Below are 13,711 nucleotides of genomic sequence, written 5' to 3'. Positions count from 1 at the left end.
TTACATATTGCTAGATTTGGTTTGCTAGTATTTTATTGAGGATATTTGCATATATATATTTTCTTAAGGAATATTGGTCTACAATTTTTTTGCTTGTGATGTGTTTGTCTGGTTTTGGTATCAGGGTAACACTGGCTTTATAGAATGAGTTGGGAAATATTCCCTCTTCTACTTTTTTAAAAGCGTATATGAAGAATTGCTATTAATTTTTCTTTAAATGTTTGGTAGAATTCGCCAGTGAAGCTATCTAAGACTATGCCTCCTTTTTGTGCCTTCTAGTCTCCTACGTTTCCAGGTTTCACTTTTCTCTAGACGTAGGTGTGTGTTTAGTATTAATTTTTCAATATTATTTAATGCTGCACATGATTTTAACCTGCCCGGTATTTGATGATTTTGCTCGTTTTCTAATAACATGTAATTTTGTTATACATGATGCTTTCAGGCTTTCAGGCAGTTTTTCACATTCACTCATACATTGTCATTTGTTTATTTTAATTTGAATGTTCCTTTGTAATTAAAATCCTTCCTTTTTTTTTTTTGTTTTTGGTGAGGAAGATTGTCCTTGAGCTAACATCTGTGCCAGTCTTCCTCTATTTTGTATGTGGGACACCTCCACAGCATGGCTTGATGAGTAATGTGTAGGTCCATGCCTGGGATCTGAACCAGCAAACCCCAGGCCACAGAAGTGGAGCAGGCAAACTCAACCCCTACACTACCAGGCCGGCCCCTTTCATTGGATCCTTGCTCTTTATCCCTTTACTGAATAGAACTTGTATTTTTGGTTCAAGGACTTTCTCCAGAGCATCCTAGACTTCCTTGCTTTTACTGCCCTGTTTTGATTACATTCTCATCCCTACTCCTGATCTCGTGTTAATTTATTTAGCATCTTATTTCAATTTATAGACTTAGCCTCTAAAGTTTTGCTCCTTAAAAAAGATTGTATGATTATAAATCATACAAATCCCCCCAAGAGATGAATCTTAAGGGCTATAGACTTCCTAGATGTTTTCTCATTTCTCTCTTCATTTAGGACTTTGCTAATTATAACTTTCCTTTATTTATACTTAGAATAAATAATTAAAGCACTATTTCATGTGGGTGTGAATAACTGTTGTTTGTCCTATTTTGGAAAATCCTAGAAAAGAGTCCAGTAATGTGTTGTATATAACATATAAATTGGTGTCACCTACAAATAAATTAATGTTAACTTTTTTAATATAACGTACTACTTCTCCTTTGATTAGATTAGGAGCTGTAAGAGTGAATGGCTTTGGAACATTCTTAAAATATGTGCCTTCAAAGCCAACAGCCTAGAACTCTGACTTAGGATGGTGGCAAAGAGAAAGATTAAGTTAATTTTATGAGGCATAATTTTACAAATACTTCCACTCATTCTCCCAGCCCTCATTGCAAGATAGGTTCTTAATAGTGACTAATTTTCTTTTCGGCAACTGGTTACCCACTGAAAATTTAAAGTTAAATTTGTCTTGGTTCTATGTCATAGCCTCTTAGATCAATAGATGGGCCCCTACATTATCATGATGACTGGACATTGCAAAATCCTTAAGGTAACAGGAAGAATTTTTTAGTAGCCAGTAGCCAAACCTAGTGAAATGTAAGATATTGCCCAGTCCTCTGTTACTTGCCCTCAATCTCATAGCTAAAAGACATGTTGTCAAAATGAGAAGAAAGGAATTCAGACAAATTAAATCTGATAATTCAAAGAATGTTTTTAGAGCAAAATTTCAGAAGTGTCCCTGTTTAAAGTATGTGCTTTGTAAATTTTAGACAAAGTTAACGTACAGAGCTATTTTTTTCTTAATAACCTTTCTGCTTTCCAAACATTTTTATACTTTTAAAAGACAGAGGTTTTTTTTTAACTAAATAATGATAAATTCCTATTTTCATTCAGTATCTGCGACCAGCTCTTCTTAAAATAAATGAATTGTGCTATCAACTGAGTTTTATGGGACTTTGTTATATTGAAAAATGTCACACCTACACCCTGCAAGAATTTAAGCTCGCACAAGTCATACGGCTAGAAGAGGTAAGGAATTTTGTCTATAAATTCCAAGATTTTTTCCTATTATTGCTGCTTTGGTACCACTAATTATGCATATTCATCAATGCCTAGGTGACAGAGCGCCTAGAAGACTTTCGAAACGAGGCAAAAGTTGTGGTCAGGAAAGCTTGTCGAGTTGCTCTGCGTGCTGCGGGATTCATTCCTGATGATTGTTCGTATGATGTTGTTGAGGGTATGAAGGCGAGAGAACTTCGATAGATCAGAAGTGGTGGCTCTCTAAAATATTAACTCGTTTTTATTCTGCTTTTCCTAAGTTTAAATAATGATCTTAATTTTCTATTCTTCTAAACTTTTGCTCGATAGGTTATAAATTCAATGTATATTGTAGAGAGGGAAAGACAGTAAATACTGCATTTTCCTTGCATTGCCCCTGCTTGTGTATAGCATTTCTAAACTGGTTACAGAATCTTTATTTCACAAGCATTTTATAGCAGACTCGGGGCCTCTCTGCTTAAAGGTATGTGCAACCTACTAGAAGGGACAATAGGTTTGTTAAAATTAAGGGACTGGATGGATCTCAGGATTGGCCCCAGATGGTTTGGATAAACTGCAGGTGCAAAAGGAGGGTAAGAGTGTTCCTGGGGAAGAAGTGGTATGGTCCACAGATCCAGTTCTGTTAGAGGGAATGTTAATAAACTGTCTACAGTCTTTTGTTGAGTTGAAATCCTTTGATGTGGAATTCTTTTGGATAACTGGGCTGTTTTCTGGAGTTGGAAATATCTCATGAACCAAAGCATTTTTGTTGTTTTTTAATTTTACTTGTCTTTTAATCCATATTGAAAGCAATGGAATTTTTACACAAGAATTGTTATTGTTGCGTCTTCTGTTGTTCTTAGCTTATTGTAACATGCCAGAGGATGGAAATGTCATTGAGTTGCCTGCTTGCACAGACTCTGAGAAAATGACATACACAGAGCAGGCCAGCAAGAGGCATCATTGCATGAGGCTGACATGGTAAATGATTATTCTTTCTTTCAAGAAGAATTAGAGCATCATCCTTCTCAAGTTTCATCAAAAATTAAAGCCTCCATCACAGGATTCACTAGTAGTGAGGAGGGATTTGAAGGACATGGTAACCTGAATGCATGCCCCAGAAACCTGCCCCTACAACTGCCACCCAGCAAAGCAGCCAGTGGGAATGACAAGCTGGTAGAGAGTGGAGGGCATGACCAAGGCCAAGAGCTCCTCTTTGATCACTAAGGCTTTGTTTCCTTCTAGCCCAGCCTGGAGCATGGGGCAGGCTGTGATAAGAAGTCAGGCACACAGAGATCTGTGGGCCTCCAGTGTACCTGGAGTGCCTGCTCCATCTCTTTGGTCACTACAGAACTATAGGCACTGCATTGCCACACACAGTTCCGCCGTCTCCCCAAGGTTGTGCAGCTGAGAGACAAGGGAGGAAAGTCTTGCTTCCAGGGTCTCTCCAGGGGATTCTCCCTCAGTAGGATTAGCTCTGCCACTGGCTTACCCCACTGGATCTTGACATTGTTCCAGAGTTTGGATTTCACAACATTCTAAAACCTCATCACTGCAAATAACTCTTGCAAACAAAATCACCAAACGTTGTCTGAAAAGCTGTAGGTGGCGCCATAAAACACTGATTATTGCTACTCAGTGCTCATTGACTTAATCCAACTTTTATAGCTGTCTACTTAGTAAATCTTAACTGTGCACCTATTTAGATATGAGATAACATGATAATGCCTGTGTCACAACAGCAGTCAGTGAAGCAGTCCCTGAGGCCACTGTCACAGGTCTACAGGTACTAGAGGCTCCTGGGCTCCACTTAAACAGAATAAAAAGTTATTCTAAATACCTTGCTGACTCAATCTGCATTCTAAGCACTCAAGTAAGGAAACATAGAATTTGCATCTTTGGGTTAGCAATTGCTCCCTAATAACATTTATTCAATAGCAAAGATTTCACACTTTTACCATTAGAATGTAAGTTAGAGATGTTATATACTCACTGATTTCTTCTTTAAAGCATCTTAAAAAAATCCTACAGCCCTTTTGGCTAGATGAACTAGACGCTTTTTCCATAACAACTTTATTGCACATTAAATATCTCATTGAGTAGTCAGAACACCTAGCTAAATTGAGGCTCTGTATTTGAATATATTTTTGTTTTAAATTGAAAAATGTCTAAGAACAACTCTTCTGGATAATAAACATCTGATATTGTAATATAAATGGAAATTCAAAGAGAAATTATGATATTTTAAAATTTAAATACTGGCTCTAGAGTCACTTTTGAAAATATGTAGGGAATACAGAAAACTGAAGCTGTCTTTTTTTTTCTTTTCAAGCTTTATCCGTCTAAATGACTATCTAATTGAGAACACAATGCACGTCCTGACAGTAAATTCTGTTAACTCTCTTTTGAATTATCTCACTGACAAGCTCAAACGAACACCTTCAGCAGATGTCATTCAGAAATGGATTACTGAAGAAAAGCCTGAAGTCACTGATAAAAAGGTCTATATAGACAAAATTAAGAAAGTTTGTTGGTCAGCATGTACTGAGGAGTGCTTACTATACACTATGAATTATGCTGTTTTCTGTGTGCTGGAAAAACGGGAGAAATGCTTAGAGGATTTCACAGTAAAATCAGAGCCTACCATGCACATATAAAATGGCAAAATGATAATCAGCATATCAACGAGTATCTAATTATAGAGAAAACATCCACTGTGCTAAATGTTGCTGTCTCTCTCCTAGGAATTTGCTAAAGGTTATTTATGTGTTCATTCAACAAATATTTCTTAAGTATCTAGTAGGTACCAATCCTTCTGCTGAGTGTTGGGTTTATAATGATGAAAAGCATAGACAGGATCCTTCCCCCAAGAAGCTTACAATTGGGAGTCACCGTGAGCATGAACTGGCAGAGAGAAGCAGGGAAGGTGGTATAAATGAAAGAGATAAACAAGGATTTGGAGATGAGAAGAAGCAAATCATGGAAGCAAATCTTTGAGCTTTGAGTGAATAACCTCTTGGGAGGATTGATCTTAGGGACACAGTAATTTGAGATGTGTGAGGTGAAGTAGTACAAATTTGACTGTGCCTTCTAATTATTGCATAGCTAAGAGAGAAATCATATTAATTCAATCCACGTTTCCCAATAAGCTTTCCCCAGCTCCATCCTGGATAATAGCTTCATGCCAGCTGCCTAAAAATAAAGCAAAACAAGTTGACCTGGTTTCATCAAGCTTCCTACCTCCACATCTCAACTTCCTCCCCAGGAACCCTAATCCAAGGCCTGATGCTCTTTGCCATAGTTTCCCTTTTCTCCAAAAGCTGAATTTTAGTTGCATACTCCTTTTCATTACTTTCTCTCCTCCTCTATTCTCAATTCCTCCTTTTTCCAAATTCTATCACATTTGAAAAGTAACATCTAATTATAAAAGTAATGTATGCTAAGTGCAGAAGATTTGAACACAGAAATGTACAAAGAAAAGCATTGTCTGCTATCCAAAGATAACTATTTCCAAAGGGAAAACAGTTTCATACTTTATCGACTACTTTATCACCTGCTCTTTCCACTTAGCAATGTACTGTGAAAAATCTCCCAAGTCAATATGTATTTTTCTGTAAAATATTCTCCCATAGAAACATACTATACGTTTTATAAATAATTTTCTGTTATTGATCATTTTTCCGCTATTCCAAATAATGCTGCAAAGAACATCCTTGTCTATACATTTTTCACACATCTCTGATTTTTCCCCTTAGAAGAAATTTCTAGATGTGGAATTGTTGGGTCAGAAATATGCTCACCTGTTAAGGCTTTTGATACTGAGGCATAACTTTCCAGAAAGTTTTGTGTCAACTTACAACCTTCCTAGAAATGTTTGAGAGTGAGCATTTACCCACACGCATACTAGATATTATCATTCATTTAATCTTTGTCAATCTGATGGATGTAAAGTGGTATACTGCTGCATTTAAATGTTATGTTCCTTTAACTGCCACCCCAGTACAGTGATAAGAGTTCAGGTCACCGCTGGTGAGCTCTGCTCTGCTGCTTACTAACCAGTGTGTCCTGGATGAAATGTCTCACCTTCTCCAGATCCTATTTTCTCCTGGGAGTAATAACGATACCTGCTTCACATGGTTGGCATGGGAATTACACGAATCCTTAGCACTGCCTGGCTCACAGTAAATACTCCCTAAATGTTGTTTCTGCATAAAGTATCATGAGGAAGAGAAGGAGGAGGTTGATCAATCATTTGTATATTCCTTTTAAGAAATGTCAGATTGTGCCCTTTACCCATTTCTCCATTTAAGTACATTTCTGTTGTAGCATATTTTTGTTTAAGTATCAATTATTATATTATTAGTGTATACCTCTAATGAGTATATCCAGTATATTTTTGTTTATATATTATCAGCCTTTTATCTGCCATATACATTACTGGTGTATTTTCCAGCTTGTTGTTTGTCTTTCCATTTTGTTGGTGGTGTTTTTACGAAGAGAAAAGTTTTACATTGTTGTACAGTCTTTCAACATTTGCCTTTATTTTTTAATTTCTATGGCAATATTCTTTGAAAGACATCCCAACATTATAAAATCAGCAAATTGTACAAGCTTAAGTTTGCATGCCTCTTGGAATACAGAGTTTTTTCTTTGCACCTGGGTACTTACATCTTTATAACCTGCAAATGTGTTCATTTCAGGGGGCCCCTGTGGTGGAAAAGCAGGAAGAAGATGAGTCGCTCATCCCCATGTTTCTCACAGAACTGATTTTGACAGTCCAGTCACTACTCTTTGAGCCTTCTTTGGAAGACTTTCTGGTATGTGTTTCTTCATATAACATCCGTGTATAAACACCTTTTTGGAAAATGAAGCAACTGTTCTACTGTTGGATGACTGGCAGGATTGCTGTTGTCACTTGTCCAAAATGATCATATGAGAAAGAGAAAGCATTGTTCTGTGCACAGCATCCCACACACATAAAAAGTATCTGAAAGTTTAGCACATTTTCTTTGAGACAGATTAGGGCCTTGGTAGGGTATACCATAAAGAGAACATGTTCTATACAAAATTTAGAATTGACTATGGGCATCTCTCTAATAAGAGTCCAAGAAATTACTAAGTTGTAAATACCTTTTTTGAAATCTTTTTAAGCGTGCTGCATCTGAGAGTGTTTTGTTGTTTTAGTTATCTATTGCTGTGTAACAAATTAACACATATTTGGTAGCTTAAAACAGCAACCATTTTTAAATTTTTTAACAATTATTTTATTGAGGTCACATTGGCTTATAATATTGTGTAATTTCAGGGGTACATTGTTATATATCAGTTTCTGTATAGACTGCATCGTGCTCACCACCCATAGTCTAGGTTTTATCCTCACCAGAGTTATGTGCCCCTTTACCTCTTTCACCCATCCCCAACTCCCTTCCCCTCTGGTAACCACTAATCTGTTCTCCTTATTCATGTGAAAACAACAACCATTTGTTATATCCGAGTTTCTGTGGGCCAGGAGTCCGGGTGCTGCTTATCTCATCCTCGGCTTCAGGGCCTCTCCAGGCTCCCATTCAGGGATCAGCTGAGCTGAGGTCTCCGCAGAAGCTTGACGGGAGAGGGATCCACTTCGATGCTCCCCTAGGTTGTTGGAAAAATTCATCTCTAAGCAGCTTAGGACTGAAGTCCCTGTTTTCTTGAGGGATGTCAGCTGGAGACCACCCTTAGATCCTAGAAACCACCTACAGCTCCTCGCATGGGGCCAACTCTGTAAACAGTTTACAGTATGGGTGTTTGCTGCTTCAAGACCAGCTGGAGAGTCTCCTTCAGGAAGGGCTCAGTCCCTCTTTTAAGGGCTTTCACTTGACCCAGTCACTTCTACCCAAGATAATCACCTTTCGATTAACTCAAAGCTGACTGATTTAGGACCTTCATTATACCTGCAACATTTCCTCGACTGTCCACGTAAAGCAACGTAATCATGGAAGTGGAATCCCACCATATTCACAGATGTCCGTCCCCATACTCAAGAGGAGGGGATTATACAGGGCATGTACACCAGGGGCATCTTGGGGCCATCTTAGAATTCTGCCTTCCACATTTGTGTACATGCATAGACTAGCAAACCAATCAGAGTCCATATTTTCTGTTGTTAGCTGGTATACTGTGGCACAGAAGTAGTAGTAATCAGGATCTTTAGATTCTAGTCTTGGCTTTATAACTAATGAACTATTTGACCTTGGGGAAACCACTTATCTCTCTAGTGTTCAGTTTATGCATCTGTAAGATGAGAAGGCAGAGGAGGTTTAAGGTTGCTTCTAATTCTGGCAGTTTATGATTCTATAACTTATCAGATAGGCTATTTTAGGATATTTACAAGGACAAGCAGACTGCTGAGGTCCCTGTGGTTGGAGCCTCCCTCAGGTGCCCCCACACAGAGAGGCACTGGGCTCTCATGTGCCCTCCTGCCCAGTTATGTAAGTGAAGTTACAGGCTGAGTTCTGGGCATAATCAGTATGTTCACGTGTTCACATCACACGAAAGATTTTACTTCGTGTAACACAAAACTAGCCAATAGCAGGATAAACAGGAGTATCACTCATGAATTTCTAATTGTTCTCACAATTATTTTGGTCATTAGTCTTAACAATCATCCTTATCTAGTTGTTTCAAACACACACACACGTATAGAGCTTAGTCGAAAGGAAAATTGTATACCTAAGTCTTGACATCTTACACTGTTCTTGCTTGGGTTACCTAGCATTTCTGAATACTTGATCCAATATACATTTTTCGATTCCTTTCTTTCCTGTTGTGTTTGACAGACCTCCTCGTGCATTAGACTGTATTTACTGCTTCCACCTCTGGAAGAAGAAACCCCCCTTGGTTTAATTTCTTTTGGATTTACTCCTGTTTCAACATTTTTTCCTTTTCATTCCTCTTTCTCAGAGCCTCTTGTTTGTCTGACTTTTGATTGTTGGGATTCTGCAGGGCTCCCTCCTTTTCACATGCTGTATATAAACTGAACTTAGAAACTTCTTCCAAAACTCTCTCCTTTTCTATATCTCCATCTCAATGAAAGGCATTATCCACATGCCCAGGCCAGCAGTCTGGGAGTCATCCTAGATTCTCCCTTACCTCTTTGAGATCAAGTCACCAAGCCCTGTGTCTTAACTCTTAATTGCTCCTCCTCTCAATGGGAACCTCATCATCTCTCACCTGGCCTGCTGTAATAGTCTGTTCTGATCTGCCTGCCTCATTTCCTTCTAATCCCTTTTCTACATTGCTGACAGTGAGATTGTTTCATAGGCAAATCTGATCATGTCCCATAAAATTAAAATTTTCCCGTTGCCAGAGTTGGTCCAGTGGCATAGTGCTTAAGTTTGCATGCTCCACTGTGGTGGCCTGAGGTTCTTCAGTTTGGATCCTAGGCACAGACCTGCACATTGCTTCAAGCCATGCTGTGGTAGCATCCCATACACAAAGTAGAGGAAGATTGGCATGGATGTTAGTTCAGGGACCATCTTCCTCAAGCAAAAAAAGGAAGACTGGCAACAGATGTTAGCTCAGGGTCAATCTTCATCACCAAAAAAAAAAATTTCTCCATTGCCTATACTAGCATTTTTCAAAGGATGCTCTGTGAGATGTTGATAGGCATTCTAGGAGGAAAACGGGTTGTGATATGCATTTGCATATTAACAAATATGAAAAATCCTGTTTAGCAGATCTGGAGAAGAATCCCCTCTAACTTTATTTAACCCAAGGTTTCTTCTCAAATTTATCTGACGTTGGGACCCTTTTATCCTCAGGGTTGTCCATGGTCACAATCTGGGGAACGCTAGCCTGTGGGGTAACACTGGACCCCAGTATCACTCACAAGGCCTTTCATGAAGGGCCGGCCGCATCCTGTCCTGTTTCTCCACCCTGGCACTTATGCTCCAGAGCCTAAACGACTGACAGCGCCCAAACCTGGTGGCCCTCTCAGGCCTCTCACACATTGGTTTACAAGGATTGCACTCCTGTCGTGTATACTTGACAAGCTTCTGCTCATCTATTAAGACTCATTTCAACAAGTACCTTCTCTTTATCTCATTTTCTCTAATTAGATTTTGTGTTTATTATAAATTATAAATTAATTCATGCTCATTGAAGAGAATTTGAAAAACACAGAAAAAGATTGTTAAAATCATCTCTAATCCCATGTACCAGAAATAGAAATAACCCTTTAACATTCTATATGTTTTTTCTAACTTTGTTTTAGTACATACTAATATACCAACATATCTAACTTACCAGGAGATTTTATATATACATTTTTAAAATGGGTATTATACACCAGTTTTATCCTGTTCTTTTTTTTAACTTAACATTGTATATCATAAGCTTTGTCCCATGTCATTAATCAGTCTTTGGAGACACCATTTTGAAGGAGTACTTAGTTTTCCGTTGTTAAAGTGTACCATAACTTAACCACACTCCTGTTTTTGAACACTAAGATATTTCTCCTATTGGTTTTTATTATAAGTAATGCCTCAGTGAGTGTCCTTGAAGAGGAATTTTTATTTACATATCTAACTCTTTCTCTTAGGATCAATTCCTAGAATGGAAATTACTGCTCAAAGAATATAACCTTTTAACCCACCCTTTAAACTTTCCCTGATTCTCTTAGGCATACTCTGGCCTTCCCTCGCTTATGACCTTTCTGTGTTTTGTTTACACTTCAAATATAATGTGTTGCAATTTTTTATCTTCCTCTCTCTCAATTAGAAGATGTATTTCCTGAAGACCGGGCTGTGTCTTCTGGTTTGTCATATACTCAGTATCAACACAGTATCTGGCAAGACTGAACGAGTTATTCTTATTTATTTTACCCTTTCAGAAAATTCAAAAATATTCATAAATATAACCGTATATGTGTTCACATTTATGTTTCTGCTTTTCTCTCTAACAGGATGGTATTTCGGGTGCAATTAATCATTTTCAAAACACTGTATTATCAGTTCCTAATCTCGTGCCTGATACGTATTTTGATGCTTTTACCAGCCCTTACATTAACAACAAACTTGAAGAAAAAACCTGTGGATCAGGTCCAAGCTTATCAGCAGTATTTGATGATGATAAGAATTTTCACACAATTATCCTTCAAATAAAGGTATATTTACTTTTACTAAAACTATTTTTCTTAAAGATTTTATTTTTTTTCCTTTTTCTCCCCAAAGCCCCCCAGTACATAGTTGTATATTCTCCGTTGTGGGTCCTTCTAGTTGTGGCATGTGGGACGCTGCCTCAGCATGGTTTGATGAGCAGTGCCATGTCCGCACCCAGGATTCGAACCAACGAAACGCTGGGCCGCCTGCAGCGCAGCGCGCAAACTTAACCACTCGGCCACAAGGCCAGCCCCTACTAAAACTATCTTATAATATTCTCAATTTTTAAGAAATGGAGCAATATATTTTCTTCCTTTCTTATCTTTAAATGGAATGTCACTTAATCTCTAAATGGTAAAATGATTTTTTAAAAAGTCTTGGTACATCAGAGCACTGACTACAGGAAAGGGACTTAAAAGTCCAAGCTATTCAAGATGGAATCCCTTCTAGAGGAGAAAATAAACTTAAAAATGGAGAAGAGGCATTCTTTGAACATTGACTGGTACAGGGGAAATAAAGCAACTAATGAAAGTTAAGGTCCTGCAAGACAAAAAAGAACCAAAAAATCAAAGTTCCCCCATCACCAAAAAATAAAATGAAATAATCTGCACATTTCTACACTGACAGCACAGAATGCCCTTAAATGGAAAATCTTATAAATCACTCCAAATCTATGAGCTGAAGAAATTAAAATATATTAAGTATATGCAAATCTACTATGAGGAGAAAACAGAGAGTGAAGATTAAAACAGCTGATGAATATTCCTTCCCTTTCCTCCCAAAAACCCATGAAATAAAAGCCACTATATTTACTGAAGTAAATATCCTCAAACAACCATTTGAATATGTGCAAAATCACATTGAATTCAAAATTCAAAATAGAAATGGGAATAAAAAGACAAATTCATCTCAGAAATGAAGATTAAATTACATGGTGCCCAAGAGAGAATAAGCAAAAAAGAAAATGAAAATTTAATAATTAGTCTAGAAAAATGATAGGAAAAAATAATGAGTATAAGAGAAAGACAGGAAAACAACCAAGGGAATGAAAATAAGCTAGAGATATAAGTAAAAAGGAACAGAAAGAAAATAATTAAAACATAAGACACATAAAGAAGAAATAACACACATATACTTGGAGTCTCTGAAAAAGAAAAACTAAACAAAGGGTAGAACAAATGGTTATAACTATAGTCCAAGAAGAGAAAACCTGAATCTATCTGTTGAAAGAACCTAGAGAGTACCTTGGAAAATTGACTCAGAACAGTCAACTCTGAGATATAGCCTCTTAAAACCATTAGCTTTTAAAGCTAAAGAAAAATTCCTCCAGGTCTCAAAGCAAAATGATCAAATAACTTACAAAAGTAAGAGAATTACACTGGCAACAGACTTCTCAAAAACCACATATAAAGCAAGGCAATAAAAGAATACCATTTTTTAGTGAAATTCAAGGGAAGAAAGTGTGAATCAAGAATTTTTATCTAGCCAACCTAGTTCTTCAACTATCAAGGCTATAGAAAAATAGTTTTAAAAATACAAAAACTTAGGGAATTGGGTACTGATCAGGAGTTTGTGTGGTTTGTGTGATCAAAACTGGAGTGAGAATGAGTTTCATGTAACCAAGAGATAATTTTGGCAAAAAAACTGATTTTCCTGTTTTCGGTTCCACGTGTAAGGAGCTTGAAAGTCACCACTCCATTCTAACAAAAAGTAAAAAGCTAAACAGATGGAAAAATCAACAACTCTTCTTGGATCTGTAAGAGAGGTGAGGATACAGGGCAAACTGCAGCCCCCAAGATTGGAGAGACAGGTGAATAGCGGGATTCATGGCTTCTGAGAGCAGAGACTCATGAGCAGAAACCACCATGGGAACCAGTGCCAGGGCAGGAAAACCTAAACTGTAATTGATGAATTGCTGGAGGCACAGTGTGAACCATTCTGAGAATTAAAAACTCCAGGGGGACCCAATCAATATTGTGAGATTTACCTCCAGGAGCTCAACCACATTCCCGTGGTAAATGTTGGAGAAAAATCCCCTCATGCTTCCAGCAGGGGGAGGGGGAAAGGAGCCATCTTAAAATACACCAGAGCACTCTGTTCTTAACAAGGGCAGCCCTCAGGGGAAACTAGTTAACCAGAGCCTAACCTGCTAGGATATTATCAGAGCCTAACTGACCTGGGGGAGGGAAAATACACAACTGCAGCCTACTCTAGCCATTCTGTCTCACTGAAGTGGAGAGAAGACAAATGAGAAACATTTATGAGGTTCACAGTCCAGAAGCATAGGCTCACTAAAAGACTGAGACCTCATCATAGGACTATAGAACCTTTGCCCTCCCCCTACACCTCACCATCCCCTTACTAAGGACCTATTTACAGCAGTTCCTTTTACCCAGTGTGTCATGTCCTGCTATCACAAAAAAGTTACAAGGCATACTAAAAAGGGAAAAACACAATTTGAAGACAGAGCAAGCATCAGAGCCAGATATGGCAGGGATATTGGAAATATCAGACCCAG

At 37.9% G+C, this 13,711-nt stretch overlaps 1 protein-coding gene across 4 annotated transcripts in view; it reads left to right on the top strand.

Moving 5' to 3' along the window:
* Positions 1 to 13,711, top strand: part of DNAH6 (dynein axonemal heavy chain 6) — a 257,423-nt gene that overhangs the window by 32,978 nt on the left and 210,734 nt on the right. For all 4 annotated transcript variants that reach the window (XM_001916886.5, XM_070236219.1, XM_070236220.1 and 1 more), the window contains exons 6-11: positions 1,913 to 2,047; positions 2,135 to 2,255; positions 2,920 to 3,037; positions 4,389 to 4,557; positions 6,757 to 6,873; positions 10,998 to 11,198. In XM_001916886.5, coding sequence (XP_001916921.3) covers positions 1,913 to 2,047; positions 2,135 to 2,255; positions 2,920 to 3,037; positions 4,389 to 4,557; positions 6,757 to 6,873; positions 10,998 to 11,198 — 861 coding nt within the window. The remainder of the gene's footprint in view (positions 1 to 1,912; positions 2,048 to 2,134; positions 2,256 to 2,919; positions 3,038 to 4,388; positions 4,558 to 6,756; positions 6,874 to 10,997; positions 11,199 to 13,711) is intronic.

This window comes from Equus caballus, chromosome 15 (genome assembly GCF_041296265.1).
Source record: "Equus caballus isolate H_3958 breed thoroughbred chromosome 15, TB-T2T, whole genome shotgun sequence".
NCBI lineage: Eukaryota > Metazoa > Chordata > Mammalia > Perissodactyla > Equidae > Equus > Equus caballus.
This window is presented reverse-complemented; position numbering and strand designations above follow the sequence as displayed.